This window comes from Bos indicus x Bos taurus, chromosome 9 (genome assembly GCF_003369695.1).
Source record: "Bos indicus x Bos taurus breed Angus x Brahman F1 hybrid chromosome 9, Bos_hybrid_MaternalHap_v2.0, whole genome shotgun sequence".
Taxonomy (NCBI): domain Eukaryota; kingdom Metazoa; phylum Chordata; class Mammalia; order Artiodactyla; family Bovidae; genus Bos; species Bos indicus x Bos taurus.
This window is the reverse complement of record NC_040084.1, coordinates 9,426,257-9,453,796: the sequence shown is the minus strand read 5'-3', so window position 1 is coordinate 9,453,796 and position 27,540 is coordinate 9,426,257. Positions and strand designations below refer to the sequence as shown.

The window sequence follows — 27,540 nt, the reverse complement described above, 5'->3', positions numbered from 1 at the left end:
ACTCCAGTGTTCTTGCCTGGAAAACCCCATGGACAGAGGAGCCTGGGGGCTACAGTCCATAGGGTCGCCAAGAGTTGGACACGACTGAGCGGCTAACACTATTGTTACTAGCACAGAAGGGTTGAGGTGCCTGCCTGGACTGAGCTGGTGCACAGCGGAGCTGGACTTCAGACCCGGTCCTGGGGCTGAGTGTCCAGATCCTCACCTCCACGCTCCAGTGCCTCCAAAGTCAAGGCTCTGCTGGATATCGTTTGTTTGAAGTTAGCTTGGCAAATTCTAATAATACAAAACATATTTAGCAAATTTAAGAGTTTAGTGTTTATGGAACTTCTGCAGTGAGCATTCAACAAAAGTCTAAGCAAAGCTGGTGAAGACATTGAAACAGAACACGACCCCCAACAGATTCCTGGGTCTTACCCAGACCTTCAGAATCAGGACTTGGGGCTGAGGGGTGGGCGGTGGAGGGGAATGGAAAGGTGGGGTGGTGAAGACACCAGTGAAATATATTTCTAACAACTGCTTAGGGGATTCTGATGCTTGGGCAGAGTTGGCAATTACTGGTAGAAATCTGCATCTTTTTTAAAGCTTTGATTGACTTCTTAAATAGAGATGAATTGGCAGATGTATCTTTATATGTTGGAGATACATATGGTGGCTCAGAGCACTCAAGAGAAAAAATAGAGCATTTTCTTAATGGTCTTCACATTTTCAGTGGTAGGATTTTGCCTTTTGTTCTGGTTCCTTCCAATTCTCTTGTTAAAAGCCGTGACTTTTGTCATGAGGTTTGCAGTATCAGCCATGTGGCAGAATAACTATTTCCCTACCAACCTCCCTGGCCACATCTGAAAATATGGCTTCACTACAGCTGTTGAAACATTAGAGATTTATCATTTATTTAGCACACGTGTGGTTACCAGGTTAGGGTGAATGGCTCCCTGAAGGATGTATTTAGTTTAACCTGTGTTTTTAAAGATTACTGTTTCTGTCTTGATTGCTCATGCTCATCTTAGTTACACGTGAAATTAAAGAACTAAGGGGAAGAATATGCATGTTTTTAGAACACATAGAAATCTTCAGAATGGCCATGAGAATATCTTGCCCTAACATTTATAGCTGTTTGGTCATTGTGAAAATAAACATTAAATTTTTTTTCACAGTGAAATAATTTCTATAGAAATGCCTAAGTTCAGAATGGCAAAGGATTTATAGGACAGAAGTAAAATAAAAACAAAGCCCTACATGCCGTGTATTTGTGCAGGGGCGGGAGAGTGACTGCTCACCATGTCACCCACCCCTCCCTCGGACCTGTGTGTGGCCCTGTTGTGGCTGTAGGTCAGCAGCGTGGGCTACCTAGGTTGGGTTCTGAGCTCTTTATTGGTTTTACCAAGGGCTGCTGGGGCTTGGAAAAGACTAGGAACTGGATAATACCAGCTCGTGAAAGACAGAGAAAATAAGATTCCAGCAGAGAATCTTTGTATTTGCCTGAAAAGATGATTAATCTCTCCAAAAAGTAAGTGAAAGTTTACATAATCCTTTATTTTCGTTTAGCCCTTTGGTTTGTGGAAGACAAAAAAAGGTATATCAATCATCTTTGTCTGGGATAGGATGACATAATGGTTCATTTACTTAGAAATGAATACTTGAGGTTGTGTCAAGAACCTTGCTTTCCCTTTCTGACACGATTAATTATCTTTTCCACCAGTGACTATTAGTTGTTCTGTGAATTAAGGTAATTTTATCCCAATTATATTTAGGATCTCAATCAGGATGCAATTCAGAAATAATTAGAAAATGCCAGCAGAGCAGATATACTGAAGAAAATCTACCTTGAACTTCAAAGTTCTGGAGCAAAGTAATGGGGTAAAACCCAACCTTTCTGTGTAGAGACACAAAGAACAATCTATCATAGTGGCTGGCTTTCACCTGACTTGCCTCTTTCCAGCATCTGTCCTCATGAGGCACTGCTTTGGGCTTCCAGGCTGCTCATAAGGGTTAAGGACCAATGTGTCATTCAGACTCATACATTAGACAGAACATTCACATGAAAGTTTTTGTAAAACACTTAACTGTCCTTCACTATCTCTTGGAGTTTGCTCAAACTCATGTCTGTTGAGCCGGTGAAGCCATCCAACCATCCTCTGTCACTCCCTTCTCCCCTTCTCAATCCTTCCCAGACTCAGGGTCTTTTCCAGTGAGTTGGCTGCTCTTCGCATCAGGTGGCCTAAGTATTGGAGCTTCAGCTTTAGCTTAAAGCACTTAAGAACATTTTGTTTAAATCACCTATAAGTCATAAGAAACGGCTGTCATGAAATTATAGCTCATAGAGGCTTGTAATTTGGCTGACATTTCTTGATCCTTTAGAGCAATTGAAAATGCAGAAAGTTTATGGCTCTTGACATTTTGTTCTTTTTATAGATGAATGAATAGTGTATGGGTCAGATCAGGATAATCTTATCAGAAGCACTTATAAATATCAAGCATTAATATGAAGTTGTCATATCATTTTAAACACAAACAAACTCAAAAGACTACTTTCATTTTCATGTACATCATCCAGGAAATGTAATTATTTATCCAGCAACCTCAGCGTTCAACTTAGTTGAACTTTCATTAGAAATGAAACAAGCTTTTAGCAGATTTCATAAAAGTGTATGAAATTCTCAGGGAAAGAAATGGAAGAGTTCATATGATTCCTTTTCTCAAAGGGCTTAGTGTTTCCAATAAAAAAATGAAATTAGTTCACAGAATGAAATTAGAGTGTTCTTCTGGTGCAACTACATTATAAACTGTACTTTCCAAAGTCTTTAATCTTTTAAGACATATGTAGAATGAGTGGCGCAACGAATTATTTCGGAAACTTTATGAATTTCTTCTACATGTGTCCTTTTGAAGTCGCAGAGGTAATTTAAAGGCAAACATCTCTGTCCTGAGTCTTTTCACTCTTCTGAGGTTCAAGGTCATTTGCCAGCGACTGCTTTAAAATGTACTGTAGACCTGAGATTTACTCTGGGTTTTAGACAATTATGTGGAATTCAAAATTTTACTATGCCTGTACCTCTAGAACACATAGTCTAAATGAGAGGATAAAGCGTGTACACAAATAACCATAATCTAAGTTGGCTGGTGATGTACGTGCTGAAAATTCCTAATTGCTGCTTCCTGTAGATGTTTCAGGAGTGATGTCTATTGAACAGTCTCTATTCACAACGAGCAGCGTAAGGCCTTTCAGAGCTCAGGATGAACACTGAGGAGGCTGCAGACAGTTTATACAAAGGTCTCTGCCTTCAGTCGAAGACGGGGAGAATACTTTGGTGACCTGTATATATGTGTAGACAGAAACCTAGGTAGCTTGATTGCTTTGTTGATGTAGTAAACATGCATTTGCATTTCGGCAGACCGCCTGGTTGACTGTCCTGCTTGTGTGTTTCTAGGGCAGCAGAGGTGAAGTAGGACCAGTGGGACCCCCAGGGCCACCGGGTAAACTGGTAAGTAGCATTTCTAGTCCTCAGCAGTGGATTTGCTTTATGCAAAACATAATAAAATTTTACAAGGGAGCAAAGAGAGAAAAGCAATTTGCAACGGGTAATCGAATCATCCTTGTTTGGTTTCTGTTCCTATGTGAATGTGTGAAATGTAAATGGGGAATTTCAAATTAAATCTAGGAGACCCTCAGAGGGTATTTTAATCAGTATGGTTTGTAGCATTTATTTTAAAACTGGGGGAGATACGAAGTGCTCCATTTGGCCATGGTTGTTCTTGGACTGGGAGAGAACCGTGTGTGAAAGCTGCCTTTCACTTCTCCAGCGGTGATGTTTACACAGCTGGGGAGGCAGGGACTCACCTCAAAGAGCCCACTGTTGGGAAGGGGTACAAACCCAGGAATCGGGGAGCTCAGAAGTGGGATGGAGGAGGGCCTGACTGTCTTCTCCTGAGATCTGGGAGAGTGGGAAGTCTGAGCAGCAATGTTAAACCAACCGCAGCACTTCTAGGCATGAGTTACGTCTGGTGTGTGTACTTTCAGCGTCGCAGTAACAGTGGGTCTGGGGGATGTGTTTTATTTCAGGGTTCTCTTGGCAGCCCCGGCCTCCCTGGCTTGCCTGGCCCCCCTGGACTTCCTGGGATGAAAGGTGACAGGGTAAGATACCCAGCCCTCTGGAAAGTTCCTTATTTGGAAGGGTAATTTCTACTATGTTGAGAAACCAAGCTTGCTTTTGGCCCAATGGAGAATTTTTCTAGACATTGCCATAGAGAACTATCAAGAAAGATTTCTAAAATTACAGAGAGCTGAGATTAAGAAGCAAAACAACCTATTAATCATTTATCAGATGGAAGAAAAATAAAAGCCGAGTAAAGGAAAAATTTCAGCTGTAATCACACTTCCTATTCAGTTCTCTATTTCTGCTCTTACTCGTCACATTAACATGGATGTGGTCAGAGGGCACTTCAGGTCGCCAGTGATTTTGCACAGTTGTCAGTTTCTCCAGGTCTGATGCGACTCGGCTAGAGAGTGAGGAGATGGAGATTATTCATCCTTGTTCCTGTTCACCAGCCCAGTAGGGGAGTTGGTTCACTTGAAATTGTATAGTTAAAAACCTCAAAATACTGAAAAAGCATGTTTTATTCATTGCAGGGTGTAGTTGGTGAACCTGGTCCAAAGGGTGAACAGGTAGGTCCGGGCATTGGAATCCTGTGAAATGTGTGTTTAACGTGTGCTAATGTGTTTCACCAGCAGGGGGCACGGGCTGATCGGCTGGTGTGGGTAGAATGTGGAGGCTCCAAGGGCTTTATTTATTTATTTATTTAATTGGAGGCTGATTACAATACTGTAGTGGTCTTTGCCATACACTGACATGAATCAGCCATGGGTGTACATGTGTCCCCCATCCTGAAACCCCCCCCTACCTCCCTCCTCATCCCATCCCTCAGGGTGGTCCCAGTGTACCAGCCTTGAGCACCCTGTATAGTGGGTGAGACCCAGGGTCTAATTAGGTTTGTAACCTTATCTACTGTTTTAAAAATCCAAGCTAACGGTGGCTCTGCCTTCCAGAATACACCCTGTCCTTCCTTTGAAAAGAGTGGCCCTCTCTCTAGTTCACCAGATGGGTTTACTCCAGTCTGATGGAGCCTCCATAGCCTCATCACAGTGTTTTGGTTTTTCTTCACTAAGAACTTAGCAAATACAATGCATATGAATTAGAGTTAGTTTTTGTCCTGAGGTTTTTTCCCCCCCCCCACTTATAAGAGCCCTTTTTAAGTCTTTCCTAATTATCCAATTGCTGACACAGTCATTCATCCTTACCTTTAGTTGAAACTCAACTTCACCTTCTGGCTTTTCTCTGCTCTGTGTCCTGGGTTGGACTAGCCCCTGACAGCTAGATTGGAAAACCATTAAGGACATGTCGTATTTCTGTGTGACCTTGGGAGCACTGTGGGAACTTCTGACTTATTATTAGTGTTGACTGGGTAAATTTGAACCAAGGGACTAAGAACTTTTAAAATGTGACTTTTAATTTTTAGGGCGCCTCTGGTGAAGAGGGTGAAGCTGGAGAAAGGGGTGAACTCGTAAGACATTTTCCCTGGATATTGGTGGAGCCTCATTGATTTTGAACTGTATCAGATATATTTCCTTCTTCTGTTCTCCGGCCCTGCTATCCTTGCTGACTTCTTTCAGGGCTAAGATGTTTCTTACATAAACTTGCAAACCACCCCCCGGAACTGAGCCAAGGTCAAGTAAAATGCAGGGGAAATACCCTGGCGTGGGTAGACCTGGCCTAAAGCACTGGGAGGACCAAGAGTTCCCTTTAGAGGGCACGTTTGCTCATTTTTTTCCATCTAGAAATTCCAGGTGATTCTTATATGACTGCAGAAAGTCTATGAATAGTGCCTATCATGGAAACAAAGCTAAAGCTTTATTGTGGTTTATATTAATAGTTTATTGTAGATAGAAAGCTGTGGTCACAAGCTTGACTGTGGGTGTTTTGCACGGTCTTTTGGAGTCTAAAACCAACTCCAGAGGAGGCTTCTGCTGAACCTCTAGGAAGGCGGGGAGGAGAACAAGTCATCACTGACTCCAGCACTTCTATCTGCCTGCTCTTCCTTCCGGTTACAATGCAATCAAACAGGACCTACCTAGTGTGGAAACTTACACTTGGTCCTTTGCTGTGGGACTGACAGCGTTCTCAGAAAATAGTTTCAGAGGGTTTTTAGTTCAGGGGAAAATGCTGAATAATACTTTATTCAGGTTTTTTAGGATTTAGAGTTAATATAAATGTAACATCTGAATTAGACAAAGCTTCCTAACTAGAAGCTTTAGATAACTAGTTTATCTAATTATCTAATTAGCTTCCTAATTAGATAAACTAGAAAAGGGTGATTTCAATTTTATATTCTGTTGAAACTGTTCATTTTATAAGCTAAGAGAATGTTTAAAAATCATCCTGTTTTGTAATGAACATGCACCAATGTGCTAACGTGAGCTGAATTCATACCTAGAGCTAGTGGTAGGAGATATGCAAGTTTTTTTTTTTTTTTTTAAAGCATGCATATTTGATTTGAGGGATTTTTAAGAACACTGCTAGAATTTCAAAAATGAAGTCATCTGATTTAGATGTCTATTATGTTTTATAACAGCATGCTAGTTTAATATCTTTTGACTTACATGTTTTAATTCTCAACATTTAGCATTTTAGATCTGGATGGAACCTTAGAGAGCCCTGATTCAACCCTACTATTTAACAGACGAGTTAGCCAAAGGTTGGGGGTTTACAGAGTTTACACAGGGTCATAAAGTTAAATGGCAGAACTGGGACCAGAATCCAAATTTTGACTCATATTTTTTTCCTGCAGTGTCAGGGTTCTTCTGTTCATGGCTTTCTATTGACTTTGGCAGCATGATAAACTTTTCAGTGTTTTTTAGTAAACTATCAAATGTGAATACATTGTTCTAATATGATTTCATTTTATTGATTTAGGGAGATATAGGATTACCTGGCCCAAAGGGATCTGTAAGTATAATGAATAGTAATGGTATAAAAATAAAATATCAATAAAGCCATAAAACAGAATGCTTTGCTTTATGAAATCATTCTGTAAAATTCAATTCTAAAAGGACTCACCTTTAAGGAAGTTAATGTCTGAATTTATGCTTTAAGTAGTGAATTAGTTCAAAGGAGAAAAAACTCATAACAGTGTAAATCGATCTGCCTTTCGACCTAACCACTCTAAAGGAAGTTTTTTTTTTTCTTTTTCATATTATAAATGGCTCACTGAGTATATATTGTAATTTCTTCCACAAATGAATTGTTTTACAAGAACTGACCTGTGCTTTGCAGTGACAAGAACATAACTGAATTTCATTGTCAGTCGTATCATTGCAAATATTTCAGTAATTTTCATAATATCCTGTGTGTTCTAGTTGGAGAAGTAAGATATAGGCATGGTACACAAGAAAATATGGATAATTATTAGGGCTAGAAAATGATCATCTCCTTCAGTTTATCACTTTTCAGAAACTAATCTGATGTGCAAAGAGATTAGATGTATTCAGAATTATATAATCAATTAGTAGCAAACCTAGAATCTCTTGCTACTTTGAAAGGAATATACACCCTAATACAATAACAAATTTAAGATATTACAAGGAGAAAGGATGAAGCTCAGACTTCAGTGTCAAGGGCATCTATCAGGAACTTCCATTAATCCCCAAGACCTTCCTTTGTCTGGACTCCCTGCCACTCCTCTCTGTCCAACAGATGTCAAGTGACATCTAGATTAAAAGATAAAGCTTACATATCTATCCCTCTTGTGCTTAAAACCCTTCAAGAATAGCATTTGTAGAATAAAATCAGACTCTTGGAAAAGAATACAAAGCCTTCAATGAAGCAGTTGCAGCCTCACCAGCCTCATCTCTGACCTCTCTGAATGTCATCTGTTTGTGGTTCTTTTTACTTGGCATATGCTGTTTAACGACATGTGCTATTCTCCTATTTTGGGGCACTCTTTCTCTTTCCATAGATCAGCACCTCCTACCTAAGCATTTAGCCCAATCCTCTCCCAGCCTTCTCTGGGAGGACACACCCAGCCTTGGTTACAGTGTCCCGCCAAGAGCTCTTCACGCAGCCTTGATATGGAAAGTTTTATATTATCTTTCCTGGGTGCATACTGGACTTCCCTGGTAGTTCAGATGGTAAAGAATCCTCCTGCAATACAAGAGACCTGGCTTCGATCCCTGAATCAGGAAGATCCCCTGGAGAAGGGAATGGCTACCCACTCCAGTATTCTTGCCTGGAGAATTCCATGGACAGAGGAGCCTGGTGGGCTACAGTTCATGGGGTTTCAAAGAGTTGGACATGACTGAATGACTAACACACACACACACAAATGCACACACCTGTATACATACGACCTCTATGCCTTAGAATCTTCGACAGAAATGGTTTAGGATTGAGAAACACTGTAAAGGGTAAGCCTGGATGGAATCTGATAATGGAAATCCTACCTCACTGTCTAGAAATAATCAGTAATGTTCAAAGGCAAGAATTCAAGTTATAAAAGAGAAAGGTGGATGAACAGTGCAGGTGTCAAAGTGAGTTAATTTCATTTATTTATTTTTCTTTTATTTTTATTTTTTAATATAAATTTATTTATTTTAATTGGAGGCTAATTGCTTTACACTATTGTATTGGTTTTGCCATACATCAACATGAATCTGCCACAGGTATACACGTATTCCCTATCCTGAACCCCCCTCCCGCCTCCCTCCCTGTACCATCCCTCTGGGTCGTCTCAGTGCACCAGCCCCAAGCATCCAGTATCATGCACTGAACCTGGACTGGCGATTTGTTTCATATATGATATTATACATGTTTCAGTGCCATTCTTCCAAATCATAAATTTGGATGCAATACTAGGAATTAGCTCTTGATTGATCACCTCCCTTCCCACCCCATCTTTTCTGTCACTACCCAAGGAATACTGATGAAATTAAAATGTAGCGTCTGGGATTCCCTGGAGAAGGCAATGGCAACCCACTCCAGTACTCTTGCCTGGAAAATCCCATGGGAGGAGCCTGGTAGGCTGCAGTCCGTGGGGTCACTTAGAGTCAGACATGACTGAGTGGCTTCACTTTCACTTTTCACTTTCATGCACTGGAGAAGGAAATGGCAGCCCACTCCAGTGTTCTTGCCTGGAGAATCCCAGGGGCGGGGGAACCTGGCGGGCTGCCGTCTATGGGGTCGCACGAGTCGGACACGACTGAAGCGACTTAGCAGCAGCAGCAGTCTGGGCTTCCCAGGTGGCACTAGTAAAGAACCCGCCTGCAATGCAGGAATGTAAGAGAAGCGGGTCCAATCCCTGGGTTGGGAAGAGCCCCTGGAGTGGGGATGGCAACCCACTCCAGTATTCTTGCCTGGAAAATTCCATAGACAGGGATCTGGCAAGCTATAGTCCAAAGGGTCACAAAAAGTTGGACACGACTGAGCACACACACACTGGACTTTTTTAGAAGTTGCTATACCTTGCATTCTAGTGACCTGACAATACCCAGCTTTAGTTCCAGAGCACATCCTTAGCTTTCTCCCTTGAACCTGACTCTCAGGAAATCTTTTTAAGCCATAATTTCTTCAAGAAGCAATTTTGACAAGTTGGCTTAGATGAATACCATTTTTTTTTTTTTTTTTTTTTTGTACAGAGAGATTGGAAAAAGCATACTCCCTGAGCTTTCTTAAGATGTGTCTGGTGGAAGCATCGCTTCATTACCATTTTTCCTTCAGTTTAAAACATCTGAACGTTTGAATGAGTTGACTTTTCTTAGAGAAACGTTGGTATGAAAAGGAAGCTGGACGGAGCAGCTTTATGAATATCAGATCTAGAACAGTGGCATTCCCCCATGCTCTTTCACTTTTATCTTCTCATTTTTATTCTGTAAACAGCAGTCACTGTAACTGCTATGCCACAAATTCCACTGGAGGTAGCTTAACAAAAAATTAGTTTCTCTTTAAAACAGTTTTTGTAGATGAGGACTGTAAAGATGCTTTTAGTGGTCTGCTTTCAGATGAAAAATTTAACTGGTATATGGTTTCATTTTAAGGAAATAATTGATTTGTTTTTTTAAGCATCTTTATTTTTTGATAAGTTTTATTTTTTTATAAATTTATTCATTTTAATTGGAGGCTAATTATTTTACAATATTGTAGTGGTTTAAACATCTTTTAATATTTAGATTTTTAACTTCCTGTATCCTTAGATAAATTATGGACTCACTCTTTTTGTTCTGGTATTTTAAATGCAGCATTTTAAATGTGTTGATTTAATTCACGGTAGTGTTTTATAATTCCTGGATACATCTGGCTTCCTCAGATTCTCCAAAGAATGTTATAAAGGCTAAATAATTTATGTTCTTGGAAATATCTTTATTTTATGCTTTCGTATTGGTGATACACAGTGTAACATGTCTTATGAACTCAGTAGTCTTTCTGTGGCCCCAAAGAGTTAACACGTTTAATTAAAAACAAACTTGCTCTCAGAAATGGCTTAAAGTATGAAGAACGTGATTTTAAACTTTAGAAATAATATCTAGGCCCCAAAGAAAGATCTTTAAAATGTTTACTTGAATTGGAATTCTGAGAGACTGGAGAGTTAATTGTGTGGCATGACGGATTTTCACCTTGAGGCTTTGTAACCTCTGAGGCAACACCTACTGGTACTTAGATTTTTAACTTGGGAGGCAGTGTCGGTGAACCTACAGTTTCATGTCAGTGCTTATTTCAATCTGAAGCAGGCGCCCTCCTTGTGTTCAAGCTGGACTTAACGTGCGTCCCTGTGTTCCAGGCGGGGAACCCTGGGGAGCCTGGCGTGAGGGGACCCGAAGGCAGCCGGGGGCTTCCTGGAGAGGAAGGACCCCGAGGCCCGCCCGGCCCGCGCGGCGTGCAGGGGGAGCAGGGTGCCACCGGCCTGCCCGGGATCCAGGGCCCCCCGGTGAGTGCGGGCCGGCTCCGCGGTTTTCCCCTTGAGGTGCCGCCCCTTGGCGGGGCTGGGAGCCGGGGGCTGGAGGGGGGCTGGAGGGGGGCTGGGGGAGGGCTGAGGTGGGGGTGGGAGGCACCCGACCTCAGCTCCGCAGCGAGCGTGGGGCCAGTTCTCCTGTAAATCCAGCCACTGGTCCCTTGCCCAGCCTGTTGGTTTTCCATTCAACAATGCCCCCTTTGTAGGCTTCGCTAGTGGACAAACTGGCTTTTGTCTTTTCTGTCCCAGGGCAGAGCACCGACTGATCAGCACATCAAGCAGGTTTGCATGAGAGTCATACAAGGTAAATAAATCGTCATGGCTTGACTTTTTGTAGGCTTTAAAAGGTGGGGGATTTTCAATAGTATTAATTTCACTTCTGTTCTGTACAGTTTGTTGCCATTTGCTTATAGCCTCAAGGAAAAGTAGTACATTTCTGGGTCAGCCTACACACAGGCGTGCACGCACACACACACACACACACACAGGCGCGCGCGCACACACACACACACACACACATACTTTTCCCCCTCCTTTGGAAAACAAATTCTCAGGCTCTTTCCCTTCTAAATGTCCCACCCCTTGGTGTGTCCCTGGCATTGACCTAGGCTCTCTCTGCAGATTATATGAGAAATGATCAGTAGACTTCTGCCCTTAAGAAGCTTAAGGCCATTATTTCCATTCATGCACCACATAGGTAGAAAATCTATAACTGGAATTTTGCCAAAATGGTGATATATATTTTCATATTTCTTAACCTTTATCTAAATTCATCTGTAGTTATGGCAGTTCCTATTTATTGTCTGATTCTGCTGCTGCTGCTGCTAAGTCGATTCAGTCGTGTCCGACTCTGTGCGACCCCATAGATGGCAGCCCACCAGGCTCCGCCGTCCCTGGGATTCTCCAGGCAAGAACACTGGAGTGGGCTGCCATTTCCTTCTCCAATGCATGAAAGTGAAAAGTGAAAGTGAAGTCGCTCAGTCCCACCTGACTCTTAGCGACCCCATGGACTGCAGCCTACCAGGCTCCTCCATCCATGGGATTTTCCAGGCAAGAGTACTGGAGTGGGGTGCCATTGCCTTCTCGATGTCTGATTCTAGTTGGAACTAATTCTGTCATGAAGAAACACTTACCGTTTATGTGTTCATGAGATAGTCTAGCTTGTCAAGTAGATGCATAGAATTTTGCAGGATGAAATTGTCACCTCTATATTTGGAAACCAATATTGAAGACATCTTATTTTGAAAGGATATTTCCATTTTAAGCATTTCATGTTGAGAAAAGTATGACTTTATGCTAACCCTCACTTAAATAAGGCCCACCTAGGGTATTCACATATGACCAATTTAGAAATTTTGGTGAGAAATATGTTTCGAATTCATTTTCTCCTTCACACCCAAAGCTTTAAAAAACATTACACTAGAATATTTCCCTTAGAGTATTTTAATGGGAAAATGTTCTTATTCTCTGGTTTTAGTAGATGATTCTTGATCTATTTAATGGTTCCTGAAAACACCTACACAGTTATAAATTTTTAAAGACAGATTGTGACCATTCCCAAGAAGCAGGCTCTCATTAACGTCTGGTGTATCTTCCAGGCATGAAAAAAACTTGAGAAGGAGAATTATTAGCAAGTCATGGATCCTCAGGATATTTCACATAAAGTAGTATGTTCAAGCTAAGCACATGAGCCCAGGTCTCAAACGGTGTCTTAGTACTAATTCTGGACAATGTCCTTGGCTTTGACACAGCTTTAAGATGTCTGCTTCCAGCTGTGTTGAGCAGCTCACTTCCTTCCCATCCTGGGTTTTCAGATAACCAGCCAGGTTCAGGTGACACACTTATCCTTTTGGACACGCTGGGTCCTGAAGGTTAAGGTTCTCTATCCCTGTATCCTCTCCCTTGCCTCAAGGCAGCAGGACCAGCTCTCCCCGCAGAGGGCTGAACACAGCGGCATCAGCGATGCCTCGGGGGAAAACCAACCAAGCTTTATTCATCCCTCACCCCCAGTTCTGAAGCTCTGGTGACGCATTTAGAAAAAAGGCACCTGAAATAGTTCGCGTTTCCCTTGAATCGCCTTCATGTTTCTGACTTCCCTGGGTGGTTTTGTTTACTGCCTTGTAGAGCACTTTGCTCAGATGGCTGCGAGTCTGAAGCGTCCAGACTCCGGAGCCTCGGGCCTCCCTGGACTGCCTGGACCCCCTGGCCCCCCGGGTCCCCCTGGAGAGAATGGCTTTCCGGGCCAGATGGGACTCCGCGGCCTCCCGGGCATGAAGGGTCCCCCTGGTGCTCTCGGTGTGAGGGGCCCTAAAGGTAAGGCCTTTTACTCATGTGGAACCAGGAACACACACTGGCCATTTTTTTTCTTTTTTTAGGTGAATTCACTTGTCCTGGCAAGTGCCAGGTGTCTGTGACATGAAATTATCATTCTGTTCTGTGGGGCTGGTGAAGATTAAAAAGCTGTCATTTGGTATTTTCTTAACCTTGGTGTGTGATGGCAATAGACCCAATACCAGAATTCAGGTTCCTTGACTTTTGGTCTCGATCTTTTCCAGTCATGCTGCTTTGGTCGTAGTTCAAGATAAACTTCAGGATCGTTCAGACTTTTTGTTTGTTTTTTGAGACCCTGAAATCATTGTAGAGGTCTTCTGAGATGGCGACTGGCTCTGGAGTGTATCTATTACTTCAACTAATGAGGCTTGTTAGCAGGACGTCAGAAAAATCTCATTGCAAGTTAAAGCTGCCTCCCTCTTCTTTTATTTATTTGTTTTTGGCCATGCCAAAAATATGCATATGGGGTCTTAGTTCCCTGACCAGGGATCACACCCATGCCCCCTGCATTGGGAGCGCAGAGTCTTAACCACTGGACTACCAGGGAAACCCCCTTCTCCTTTTAAAGAGTGACATTGTATATCTATTTTGATGGATTATTTTTTTCAGCTCTAAAGTACAACTGTATTCCTTATTTAACATGTTGAGAGGGTGTGAGAGAGTTTGTTTCTCCTTTTATTTAAAGCAAGTTAAGCTCTTGAAACCGGTGTCTTGTAGGAAAATAGGATTGTGAGTGTGTTAGGTATTCTGCAGAATTTGCAGAAGAATGGGCTGCCTCAGATGGTGCTTGCTAGTTCAGGTGAGTAGGTCAGCTTGGGGCCAGTGTACCCCGGATAATTGACCAAAAGGATGAAAAGTGTGGAGTTTCTGTATCACGATGAGTGACTGACAGCTTTCTGGGAACTTCAGAAAGACGTGGTGTCAAAAACAAGAGAGGTTTCTGAGCCATGCAGCAAATTGTCATTAGCTATCTATTTTACATATGGTAATGTAAGTTTCCATTTGACAGAAAACAACAAAATTCTGTAAAGCAATTATCCTTCAATAAAAAAAAAAAAAAACCAAAAAAAAAACCAAGAGAGGGATTTCTGTTTTTTAGACAGAGATGCTCCAATTAGGGATAAATATGGTGCAAATGGTCAGAGGTCAAGCAAGCTGTCTTTCTGGATCTATAATTGAATGGGAGATGCATTTAGCTCACAACACCCTCAGTTGGAACAGTGTTGTTCACTATTTTTTTTTTTTTTGGCATGTAAAGAGCTGCATGTTAAAAAAAAAAAGAGAGCTCTAATTGGGGCCTCTTGTGAATTTGGCACAGTTGCCATGTTTTTGGAGGCTGGACAGAGTCATCTATGCAGAGAGCTCTGAGTTCAGCTTACAGAGAGCTGGACCTCTTCTCTGAAAGGATCCCTTAGCCATTCATCTCGGTCCCACTCTGAGCTTCTGTTCAGGAATTCATACCGGAGGTACTCCCTGTGATCACGCCGCACTCACCCGCAAACGTAAACTGTTCTAGGGAAGCCCATACCGTGGTCGGACTGTTGGCTTAGCTGTCTCTGTTGTGCTCCAGCCCACGGTGACTCCTCTGCCTGCATGTGGTCACTAAAGGGCACCAAGGAGCGGTGATTCACAAGAGTGGTCCCCGCGGCCTCAGCATCACCAGAGACCTTGTTCGGAAGGCAGATCCTTCCGCCCACCCAGGCTCCCTGAGGCAGAGACTTTGTAGAGGGGCCCCCAGCTGAGATGTGCTCGTGCAGGGCGGTTGCCTGTCTTCCCTGGGAAGGACCGCCTTGTAAGGTGATGGGGATCACAGCCCTGTTTTCTTCGGCTCTAAGGAAGCCTCCATTTTGGGGGCGGAGCTTAACCTTGAGTTCGTAGGAGCCGGCTCCTGAAGTCCCATCTTCCGTCTAAGGAAGGAAGAGATCTGTGTGCTTGCTGAGTCAGGACGGCCTGCCCAGGGGAGACAGCCTGGGCTGCCCATGAACTTATCCGAGGAGCCTTCAACCCTGCCTGTGTCTGCAGCCCCTTCCCAGATACTGCGATCTACTTGGCTTGGTTACTTGGTGCTAAGTCACTTCAGTCTTGTCTGACTCTGTGTGACACTACAGACTGTAAGCCCACCAGGCTCCTCCATCCATGGGATGCTCCAGGCAAGAATCCTGGAGTGGGTTGTTATGCTCTCCTTCAGGGGATCTTCTTTACCCAGAGACTGAACTCACGTTTCCTCCGTCCCCTGCATTGGCAGGCGGGTTCTTTACCACTATCCACCTGGTTACTTGGTGTCAGACTTTAGAAACATTCTGCAGGTGATCTGAATGTGCATGCAGGACTGAGGAGCACTCCTAACACGCGTACATGACCTGAAAACTTCCTGGGAAGCTGGGAGTCACAGTGCAGAGTTGTGTCTGGGTGGGGCTGGATGGGCCCCAGCAAGCGAACCTTATTTTGGAGGAAAGAAAACTATATTTCTATATTTGAAACCCGAGAAGTGTCTCTGGCACTGAGTCCATCCATCAAGCAGAGTTTGATCGTATTTGGGACTTCCTCCTGTTTCCTGCAGGATTCATGACATAACTTATAAACTAGAAGTGAGGCTGTTCTTTTCTTTTTTCTAAAGACGTTCTCTCCCTGCCCTCCTTCATGTCTTTCTTGCCATTGGGTTCCATTAAAGCAGCATCTTCTCTCAGTTTTACTTGTTAAGATTGGGATGTGGGCAGAAAGGAATAATCAGATTTTCTATATGATTCAGTGCTGACACACGTTTGAAGATGTACAGTTCTAGGTAGCTGGCCTTGACCTTTCTTGTCCTCCACAGACATTAATAGTCCTACTTAGTAGAAAACACGTGGTGTTCTAACGCCCAAAGCTTAGAGCTCAAATTTTCCCTGAGAATAAACACTCCACCACTTGAAACTTTACCATTTTACTGATCAGAGAAGAGATGTGTTTCTTTGCCTTTTTTTTCATCCTTAATAAGAGAAGGGATGATGGGAGTCTGGGTTTGCCATCGTCACTTTGAGGGTGTTTTCCAGGGAAATTCCTAAGCAGACAAGTTTAACTATTAATAAACCAGTTTTACTAAGCTTTTAACAGTTCAGGCTGTATCTTAATCCAATTACTGTTTTTTTCCTTAAAAGTTACTTGGAAAAACACAGCGGAACATTTTTAACAGGAGCTAGTAGAAATAAGCCTCAGACCACACTCAAAGCTTCCATTGTGTTTGAGTATTTTGTTTGTTTTTGCCGACATGTCTTACACACTTCTACGCAAACGTGTTAGGGCTGTGTGCTCATTTCATGAAAGGTGACCCCTGACTGGCCCTGGGTTCACTTTTCTTAGAATTAAATAAGTCTTTCTTGTCATAAATACTCTTTATAAATGTTTGTGGTTTGTTAATTTTAAGCCCCTTTGAGACAGGCTGTTTGTATTTTAAAATCTTTTAGTGGACCTCAAGCAGACATGTCTCTGTGTCAGTGACAGCTAGGGAAAGTACACCGGCACACCTGAGCCTCACCTTTTCCGGTGTTCATCCTCGATTGAGGATGGAGCAGAGTATAGCTTCCAAATAGATGGATTCAGTAGCAGTTTTGGAGCAATATGAATTTCTCTAGATTCCCCCACTCTGAACATAAAAAGCTATTTTTCTACTCAAAGTGTCTATCCCCTTCCTACTGTATCCAAAGCATCTTTTATAAGCTTTTTATATGTCCTTTCTGACACAACAGGCTAACAGAGGTGGGCTTTAGCTCCCAGGCCAGCTCTCTACATCTTGGAGGAAGATGTGGCCAGTGTTTGCTGAAGCAGAGTAACCCTGCGGGGAGCAGAGCCTGCACAGCGTAGCTGCCGCAGGCTGCAGTGTGGCTGTGTCCTGGGCCTGTCGAGAACGTGTTTTTCCATGACTGACCTCCAGAAAGAGCATCGAAGCTAAGACAAGGGTCTTTTCTTTGATTTGTAAAAGATGTTATTCTACATATCATACAGTGCTGTTAATTAATGTTACCACGCTGTGTTCCCTTCATTCTGCAGTGTCCAAATATGCTGGCAATTCCATCCAATGAGTTTTTACTTTCAGATCTTGTATTTTTCAGTTCTAGGATTATGATTTTTTGTTAAGGTTTTCATATCTCTCCAGAAATTTCACATCATTTCACCCCTTATATCCATTTTTTCCTATGACTTGGTTTACACACACACACATATATATATATGTTGTTTTAAAGAGGCAGTGGTCTTATTCCTTGCAAACATTTTGAAGTTGGTGTGGCTTCATGCTAGAATGTGCTTAACTGTCACTATCTCCGTGAAAGTTGCATTTTAATTTATAATCTTCATCTTGTGTTTTCAGAAAATGTGGCACTTTCTCACTGCCAGCCTTGAGAATTACAGTGAAATGACATTTAAATTGCCAAGTTAACAAGAGAGCATAAGCTGTTAGTTTTTAAAATGCTAATTGTCATATCTTCCTACTATAGTAATATCATATTGATGATGAGTGTAAAAAATAGCTAGTTTATATATGAGTTCAAGCTGAGCTTGAATATTATGTATATCCTTACATAATATTTATAAAATTTAAATTATCTTCAAAATGTTGATTCATCATATAAATGTTCACACAAGGACATTCACAGCTAAAGTCAAAGTATGATTACTAAACATTCATTTCTTAATTAGAGATTTTTGACTATTTGACAAATGCACAGATGGTTGTACAGATATTCTTCCTGTTTTCTTTCTGTGCGTGATTTTGTTTTTTAAATTGTAACAAACCTGTCGATATTTAATGAGGATGGATTGATACGAATATTTGGATAAAAAGATTACATACAGAACTTATTGTGAAACGCCATTGCATCTTCTAAGGATATAGTATCATAATAGCATACTACTTGGCTAATGGGTAGTAGAAGTTGTCTTCTACTAGGCATAGTCAATGTCATTTAACACCTGTTAACTAAGGTATTAGGGTGTTTTGTTAATGAGGCCAGGTTTCTAAGATTGGCCTCTGCAGGGGCCAGGATAATGAATGCAGGTTTTGTTGTGTGGCTGCTGAATTCGTGAATTCAATCAGCAGTCTTGCAAATGCACATGGTTGGCTGCAATCCAAAATACCTTCCCTATAAATAACGAGACAGAAACGAAACCTAGGCACTGTGACAGCGCAGTTTACATTTTGAAACTTCATTAATTTATTTTTGGTGATGCTAAATTTACATGGTTCAATAGTTTTTAAATGTATTAAAAAACACTCAGTGAAGAGTGTCTGTCCCATCCCTGTCTCCTATCTGCCTGGTTTCCTTTATCCTTCCATTAGGGAATCGCTGTTCTTAGTTTTCGATATACCCTTACCAGCGATTCTATAAAGGATCTATGAATATATATATATTTTCCCTATGTCCTTTTAGCAACAAATCACATTGTCCTTTAGTAAGTCATCTGGGCCTTGCTTTTTACACTTAACAATGTCTTGGGCATCATTTCACAAACCTTCTTCCTGATTCTTCTTTACCCACGCATAATATTCCACTCCGTGGAAGTTCCATAGTGTATATATCTCTTTAATGGATATTTAGATTGTTTTAAGCTTCTGTTCAGTTTTCTTTCTTTCTTTTTAAAGAGTTACGTATTTCTTTCTTTGTCTGCGGCAGGTGTTCGCCGCTTTGCACAGGCTTTTCTCTAGTGGTGAGCGGGGGCCGCTCTACTTATTTCTTTCTTTGTCTGCGGCGGGTTTTCGCCGCTTTGCACAGGCTTTTCTTTAGTGGTGAGCGGGGACCGCTCTTCCTTGTGGTGGATGGGCTTCTCGTGTTGTGGAACCCGGGCTTGGCAGGCAGGCTTCAGTCATTGCAGTTCATGGGCTCTGGAGCGAGGGCTCGGTAACCGTGGCGCACAGGCTCAGTTGCTCTGTCGTGTGTGGACTCTTCCTGGACTAGGGATGGAACCCGTGTCTCCTGCACTGGAAGGTGGGTTCTTAGCGACCGCACCCCCAGGGAAGTTCCCTCAATTTTCTCTCATATTGGATTTGCATATTTCTGATTAAACTTCTTTTCCTAGTTATTGATGATTTAGTCATCATTACAAATGAGACTTTTGTTCACTGCATCTTATAACTGGCTGTTGTTTATATATGTAACAAATATTGATTTCCATGTATTTTGTACCTCGCTGAATTCTCTTATTGTCTATAGTAGGTTTTGAGTTGATTTTCTAGGGTTTAAGAAAACAGTCATATCACCTGAAAGCAGGGATGGCTCAAACCAAATAATAATAGTGATAAAGTGGGCGTGTTTGTATTAATAATGTTCTGACTTCAGTGAAACTGCTATTGTGTTTCTTGTTAAGCTTTGTGCCAGCTTCAAGATTGAGATGGATGGACTTTATCATGTTAGGGAAGTAGCTTGGTACTTACTTTATTGAATGTTGTATCAGTGGCTTGTCAGCATCTACCGATACGATCATTTGATTTTTTTCCCCCTTAGATATCTTAATATAATTAACTCGATTTATGCCTCGCTATGTACTTAGTAAGACCTAGTTAGTGGCAACCTCATAACTTTTTGGTTTCTGAACGTAGGCTTTGCTTTAAGTTGAATTTATGTTTATGCTTTATGTTCATTTTTATAGACATACAGAAAAGTAACATTTCTTATGACACACAGGTGATGCAGGAGAAAGAGGGGATCGTGGCCCCCCAGGAAGAGGTCCCAAAGGTTTGCCAGGAGCTCCGGGTCTCCCAGGTAAGGATGAAGGCAGGGTGAGGTGGGAAGTGGTATGGAGCAGGTGGTCTGAACTGGATCACACTGTAAAGTATGGCTCTTTGATTACCTCTGTTTATCATGTGATAATAATGACCGACATCAATTTTTGAAGACCACCTTTAATGAAGAGTTAAATAGTCTATAAATTAAGACTATAGTCTATAAACTTATAACTATAAGTTAATAGTCTATAAATCATGTCTGTATTCTTTGAGAGAAGAATACATGCCTTGAAATGTTACTTTCTTAAGTAAATACGTTAAAAATTGCTGTGGAGGTCCAGCCACAATGCACTAAAATTCTGGATGAATGGGGCCCTGTCTGTTTCTAGCCCAGTGTTAGTTTTCTCTTCTTTTTTTTTTTAACTAAAACGTCAGAGCAACAGGAAGACGAATCCAAGTTTTCAGCTACTCATGTTGCACAGGGAATAACTGAAATTTTATTCTGAAAGCTTTTCCTTCAAACACCCAGACCCTCCAGAAACCCATATCCCAAAATAAGTAAACCTGCGCATTCCTATCGCAGGAGTCACTCCAAGAATGTAGCCCAGCTGGGTAGACTGAGGTGACACAGTCATGTCTGTGTGACAGCGGGCACTCTCACTGGGTGTCTGCTCTCCTTACACACCGGCTACTCTGTGGCCGAGGTCCAGGCTGTCCCATGTGAATCCGCGGGATGCATCCGCCAAGTCCAAGTGCAGAAGCGGCCTCCTGGGGCCTGAAATCCAGTTCAGGTGAAGAGCGTGAATAGCCTGAGCCTCCAGTAAACGTTGTGAGCGCTTCAGGGCCAAGGCTCAGGAAGGCCCCCTGAAGTCCCTGGGGAGACTGGTCAGGGGAGGGGGCTTATGCAGAAGGAGGGTGGCCCACACTCCTGCCGTGGATCTGCAAAACTTGGTTGAGGGAAATCTAGCAAAGAAATGATCGTTTTCTAATTCTGCTGGAGGCTTACGTAGTCAATCATGGCTATAATTGCAGCCCCCAAACATCATTGCTTTCTAATTATCCATTTCATTACTCCTGGTGATCACTTTCTCATTTAAAATAATTTTTAAAAATATGAATGCATTTGGAGATAGCTCAAACGCTGCCTTTCTAAAATGGTAATTGGTGGGCCTGTCAAGATGTTTTCACAAGTTGATGAATTTTTGTGATTGGAAAAGGAAGCCTTTGTGATCAGAAAAGGAAAGAAAATCTGGCTGGAGTTGAATGGGACCCAGGGAAGATTTTAATAAACAGTAAAGTTGAGGTGGCCAAAGAATTGGAGTTTCAGCTTTAGCATCATTTCTTTGGAAGGAATGATGCTAAAGCTGAAACTCCAGTACTTTGGCCACACATGCGAAGAGTTGACTCATTGGAAAAGACTGATGCTGGGAGGGATTGGAGGCAGGAGGAGAAGGGGACGACAGAGGATGAGATGGCTGGATGGCATCACTGACTCGATGGATGTGAGTCTGAGTGAACTCCGGGAGTTGGTGATGGACAGGGAGGCCTGGCGTCCTGCGATTCATGGGGTCGCAAAGAGTCGGACACGACTGAGCGACTGATCTGATCTGAAAGTCTGGATTCATTGATGGATGTCTAGCAGAAAGAAAAGGAAAACAGACTTTTCTGAGGACTCGTCTCCCTTATCCATGGTAGGAATAGAATGTTTGAAGGCTAATAAAACAACATCATTACGATTTACCTAATTATCCGTGTATTTGAAAGAGATCCTGACAATTTCTCCTTCTCCCATTTTGTTGGCAAATTACAGTTCCTGGATCAGCAGCTTGTAGTACTGGCACAATTTACCAAAAATACATTATTGTATCTGGTGACTTCTGCTTTCAAAAAAATCTGTTGATAAATCCCATTTTGCGTTTAAAAATAGGAAGGTGGAGACCAGCTTGTATTTGTGCGGTTTGCATGGTGTCCCAGGACCCTTGCTCGGCCTGGAAGGGGCTCCGTGGATTTGCTTTCTAGGACACCAGTCATCCGTGTGTGGGTGAGTGGTCAGGTAGGGCAAGTCATCCCCGGCAGCTCTCCGTGACCCTCAGCTGGTCTTCCTTGTGAAAATGACTATATGTTAGTCTTGGAGTTACGGCTTAAATCTGGTTTGTTAAAGTCAGGTTTGTCCAGGACTTGGAAGCCTGTCCTGTTTCCTTGCTGCATTTTTCCAGCCCTCTCCCCTCCCTTCCTGGTTCTACCCATCTGTGTTTTTCTGTGCTTTAGGTACATTTTCGTTGAGGGGATATTTGACATTACTTAGGGTGAACTCAGAGTTACAGATTAGTCTTTTAAGAATCGAGGCTCACTCGTCGAAGCACGCAGTCGGGTCTGTGTCTACATCCGCTTTGAGGCACCAGCTGGATCGTTGGTTTCGGGTTGGCTCATATCCCCGTGTCTCTGCCTAAATGTACTCAGGGGACAGTTTCTCAAATCCATTCAGTCCCTGAGCGAGAGGTTTTGGGGCCATTCTGCCTCTAAATCGAGTCCTCTGAGAGTGGGCCCTTGGGAGTGTGGGCTCTGTGATTCAGATATCTGGCTTTACACCTTGACCATCACTTCCGAGCTTTATGGCGTTGAGCTAGTTCCTGACTGGCTCCGTGCCTTGGTGTCCCCACTTACAAAACAGTGATAGTAATCAATCCCATCTCCCGGAGAGTCTAATTCTGAGAATTAAAGAACAATCAATCCATGAAAGGAGCCTAGGACAGTTTCTGGCTATAGTGGATGCTCCAGAAATGCCAGTTATTCGAACTATTATTAATGTGACAAACGCACTGCTGCATTTCAAGGTGGCTGAAGTGCAGAGCTGGACCCTGGCTCAGCCTTTGTGGCTTTTTCTCGACCTTCTGTCAGTCAGCACTGCCCCTAACACCTCAGACCCTCCGTCCGCTGAATTGCTGTGACTCCAGACCGCAAGTGCAAAGCATTGGTCCCAGGAAATCACGTCACCAAGTAGCTGGGCCGCTTTAAATATCCTTGGGAGACCTTGGAGTGTGGGTAAGAAAGTGATTTCTGGTCTCTCACAATCCTGACAGAAGGAGGACTTTGGGACCCAGGGGAGCCTTCACCAGGGCTGTGTTCAGGGATTTGTCTGGAGCCTTGTAGATAACACACATCTTAAGTAAAGGAGGGAACTGGCAGAATAGGATATTCTGCGACCTGTTGTTGAATTTGGGACTCGGGTCCTTCTGAATGGAAAGAAGATCGTTTGGTCATTCTTCTTTGTGCTAACATAGCTGATGTATTGGAAGAAATGCAATACCTTCATTATCTGCCAGTTGTCAGAATGGCTGTGCTCCTTCTGGACTGTTTTCGGCCTCTGTCTGCCCTCCTTCTCTCAGCGTGTTCACTGTGAAGTATCGTGTGCCCCTTGAGGGTGTGATGGTCCATCGTCTAATACAGACCTTGGGTTCTTATCATGACAATTGCAGGGACTGTCAAATTGGCTGTAGCACCCTGTCGTCTAAACATGGACACAGATCGTCCAGTTTGCGTCTCACAGCCAGAGGTGGGCAGGGCAGGTGTGTAAGAGGGGAGGGAGGTGGAGCTGGGCTTCCCGGGCATGGGAAGACCCTCCTCATTTAGGAGGATCTGTGGATGTGTTAATACCTGGAAAGCACTTAGCATAGCACCTGGCTTCTGGCAACTACTCTGCAAATTTAGTTATTATTATTCCTCCTTTTATGTTTGAGGAAACACAGACTCACAAAGGTCACGGGCCTCGACAGAGATCTCTCGGGTAGTAAGTGACAAGGCCGACATTCACGTGTCCGGGTTCTTGCTGTGGACAGTGTCGTGCGGGCGGTCCAGGTGTGTGCTGGGTCTGTCTTGCCATTCTGGCCCCTGACTTTGGCACATTTCCTTTTCTGCTCCTGTCCCAGAGCTGTGGGGACCGCACTGAGCAAGCCCTCTGGGACCTTAGACCCTGCCCCCTGCCTTCACCTCTCCCGTGTCTGTCTCTTAACAGAGACCTTTGGTGAGTGTCTCTTCACCAGTAACTCTTTGTCTGTTGCCACTGGACTTGTTCACTGGGGACCAGTTGCTCCCAATCTGGGGATATGAAGAAAAGATATTTAAGAGTGGGCCCTGACTTCTTTGTGTATCTAAGCGTGCTGGGAGAACGAGGACCTTAAATAATCGTTGTGTGTGAACGTGACCCGGACGTTAGACTGACTCGCACTTATTGTACCAGGTTTCTTGTTCAAGGTTTGCAGATAGATGAGCTTTACCTGTGGATCCTGAGTGAAGAAGTCCCCAGACAGAAAGGGCACACTCGCTTTAAGCTTAAGTCTGGGTGTGTGCTTTCTAAGTTGCTTGGGTCATATCCGACTCTATGCGACCCCATGGACTGTAGCCCTCCAGGCTCCTCTGTCCATGGGATTCTCCAGGCAAGAATACTGGAGTGGGTTGCCACGCCTTCCTCCAGGGGATCTTCCTGACCCAGTGATTGAACCCAAGCCCTTTACGTCTCCTGCGTTGGCAGGCGGGTTCTTTACCACCAGTGGCACCTGGGAAGCCCGGGCTTGAGTCTAGCATAGTCACTTACCCCTTTTCTGCGGCTGTCCTGTCTCCACTCTTTTATTGGGGTGTGGGGATCTTACGTAAACAACCCACTTTATACACTAATGCCTGAAACATATGTGCTCTGTCAAGCACTAAGAACAAGGTGAGAAATTCCCTATTGAATGCTGGAAATGATTTCCATGTTTTGTTTTGTTTTAAAGCCTGTGTCTTAGTCCCTTTTATTGCATTGCAGGTGTTATTAGGGCTGAGAGGCTGGGCCTCTGTGTGTGTAACATGACTGCCCTCTAGTGTTAGTACAGAGAATTATACAGACGTTCATTTTTTAAAAAATCATGAAAGGTTTGGCAGTAACATTTTATAGGTCCTTGAAATTTCAGAAAACTCTAACTATTAGGCTGTTAGTGTAGCTCAGTGGAGAAGGAAACGGCAACCCACTCCACTGTTCTTGCCTGGAGAATCCCAGGGACGGGGGAGCCTGGTGGGCTGCTGTCTATGGGGTTGCACAGAGTCGGACACGACTGAAGTGACTTAGCAGTGTAGCTCAGACACCCATGAAGCAGGCAAAGCAGAGTAAGAGCAATTTCGATTCATGCTTTCTCTTCAGCAGTTGAAAAGAGGTTTCTATATTTCTACAACTATATATATATATATATATATATATATATACACAAACACACATATGTTGCATATGTATGCATATATATGCATATGTGCATAAGTATACATACACCCGCTCCCTCGTGAACCTCCCTCCCACCCCTCCTGTTCTCCTCCAGGTCATCACGGGGCAGCCAGCTGAGCTCCCTGTGCTATACAGCAGCTCCTGCTGGCTGTCTGTTTAGCTCGGTCATGTTTATGTATCAGTGCCACTCTCTTCCTTTCCCGTCCTCTCCTTCCCCTGCTGCAAGACCGTGCTTTTTGAGCCCCGAGGGCCAGACGTCTTCTGCTGCAGCCCGGACCTCTGCTTGTGTAGTGCCGAGCTGCCAGGGCAGTGTGCAAACAGCAGACACACTGTGTCCTGATAACACTGTTCACAACCCCAGCGTTGGCTCATGGGCTGCCGTTTGTCCAGCCTGACCATTTAAAAGCGTTTATATCTGGTCTCTCTTTTTAAGCCTTAAAAGACCAACTGAACCTTTAACTGTCTCCGTGGCAGTAAATCTGAATAGGCTCTGCTTAAAGGCAGGGTTCTGCTAAAGCCTTGTCAACAGGCGCCGTGGGTTAGGGGTAGACCTTGTCTTGAGAGGGAAACACAGAATTACCTGCTTCATCACTTGTTGTAGTCAAATGAAGGCTTATGAGATAAATGAAGGGAAATTACTTATATCTGCTTGTCTACAGCCTTGAGATGTATAGAGTCAGAGATAATTATTCCCTTACAGCTTCGCTACATTTTGTCCTGTAATGTGGCTTTTTGTGGACCTAATAGTAAGTATAATGGGAAGAATGTTATGTGTAAAGCAGTGTCTATAATGTAGTTTTCCTTCTAAAAGTATGTGGGCTGTGTAATAAGGCAGCTGAAAAAGACCAGATCACTACAACAAGACCAACAGAAGGCAAATGGGATAAATAAGCTTTTTCCGGGCTCCAAAATCACTGCAGATGGTGACTGCAGCCATGAAATTAAAAGACGCTTACTCCTTGGAAGGAAAGTCATAACCAACCTAGACAGCATATTCAAAAGCAGAGACATTACTTTGCCAACAAAGGTCCATCTAGTCAAGGCTATGGTTTTTCCAGTGGTCATGTATGGATATGAGAGTTGGACTGTAAAGAAAGCTGAGCGTAGAAGAATCGATGCTTTTGAAGTGTGGTGTTGGAGAAGACTCTTGAGAGTCCCTTGGACTGCAAGGAAATCTAACCAGTCCATCCTAAAGGAGATCAGTCCTGGGTGTTCACTGGAGGGACTGATGTTGAAGCTGAAACTCCAATACTTTGGCCACCTGATGTGAAGAACTGACTCATTGGAAAAGACCCCGATGCTGGGAAAGATTGAGGGCAGGAAGAGAAGGGGACGACAGAGGATGAGATGGTTGGATTGCATCACAAACTTGATAGACATGGGTTTGGGTGGACTCTGGGAGTTGGTGATGGACAGGGAGGCCTGGCGTGCTGCAGTTTGTGGAGTTGCAAAGAGTTGGACATGACTGAGCAACTGAACTGAACTAAAAATAGGGACAGAAAACTAAAAACTGCCAAGAAACAGGGAAAGGAACTAAATCTAAGTGAATATAATTGAATGTATAGATTTTGTTTTCACCTTTTGGCTTAATAGCCAAGTTAAGACCGTGGACACGAGGAGAAATCAAAGTGTTAGTCGCTCAGTCGTGTCAGACTTTGTGACCCGATGCGACCCGCCAGGCTCCTCTGTCCCTGGGATTCTCCAGCCAAGAATACTGGAGCATGTTGCCATGCCCTTCACCAGGAGATCTTCCTGATGCAGGGATCGAACCTGTGTCTCCTGCGTTGCAGGCAAATTCTTTACTATTTGAACCACCAGCGAAGCCCGGACCCAAAGGAGGATCTCTGTAAACACTGTGTTATCCTGGCACACAGGATTCCTTTTACACGCCTCTGGTATCACCACCGTTGCAAGCATCATGTGACGGCATGCTGGTGCAATGGAGAGAATGTTCGCAGAAACGTGTCTCTTTGTTATGGGGTCTGTGACTCCATGCCTCATTGGTTCAGGGAGGAACCAAACAATCTTTGGACTTAACGAAAGAAAGAAACCCCCCCCACCCCCCCGCCTCCCAAGAGCTTAGGGCAGTGTGTCGTTCCTGTTGGGGTAAAGCTCTGATGAGAAGGATTTCAAGGAGCTTTGTGGGGTGCATTGCACAGTCTTCTAAGAAACACAAAGCACTAATTTTCTAATAGTCATTCATCAGGTGCATTCAGGCAGAGAATATAGTTCTCAGGCAGGCATCATCCATCTTGTGGATGAG

The 27,540-nt window shown here is 43.3% G+C and overlaps 1 protein-coding gene across 2 annotated transcripts in view; it reads left to right on the top strand.

The window, feature by feature from the left end:
- The window catches only part of COL9A1 (collagen type IX alpha 1 chain), a 66,970-nt gene that overhangs the window by 37,689 nt on the left and 1,741 nt on the right, over positions 1-27,540 (top strand). For both annotated transcript variants that reach the window (XM_027550858.1, XM_027550859.1), the window contains 9 exons: positions 3,432-3,485; positions 4,064-4,135; positions 4,631-4,666; positions 5,518-5,562; positions 6,972-7,004; positions 10,828-10,974; positions 11,248-11,302; positions 13,123-13,311; positions 19,986-20,063. In XM_027550858.1, coding sequence (XP_027406659.1) covers positions 3,432-3,485; positions 4,064-4,135; positions 4,631-4,666; positions 5,518-5,562; positions 6,972-7,004; positions 10,828-10,974; positions 11,248-11,302; positions 13,123-13,311; positions 19,986-20,063 — 709 coding nt within the window. The remainder of the gene's footprint in view (positions 1-3,431; positions 3,486-4,063; positions 4,136-4,630; positions 4,667-5,517; positions 5,563-6,971; positions 7,005-10,827; positions 10,975-11,247; positions 11,303-13,122; positions 13,312-19,985; positions 20,064-27,540) is intronic.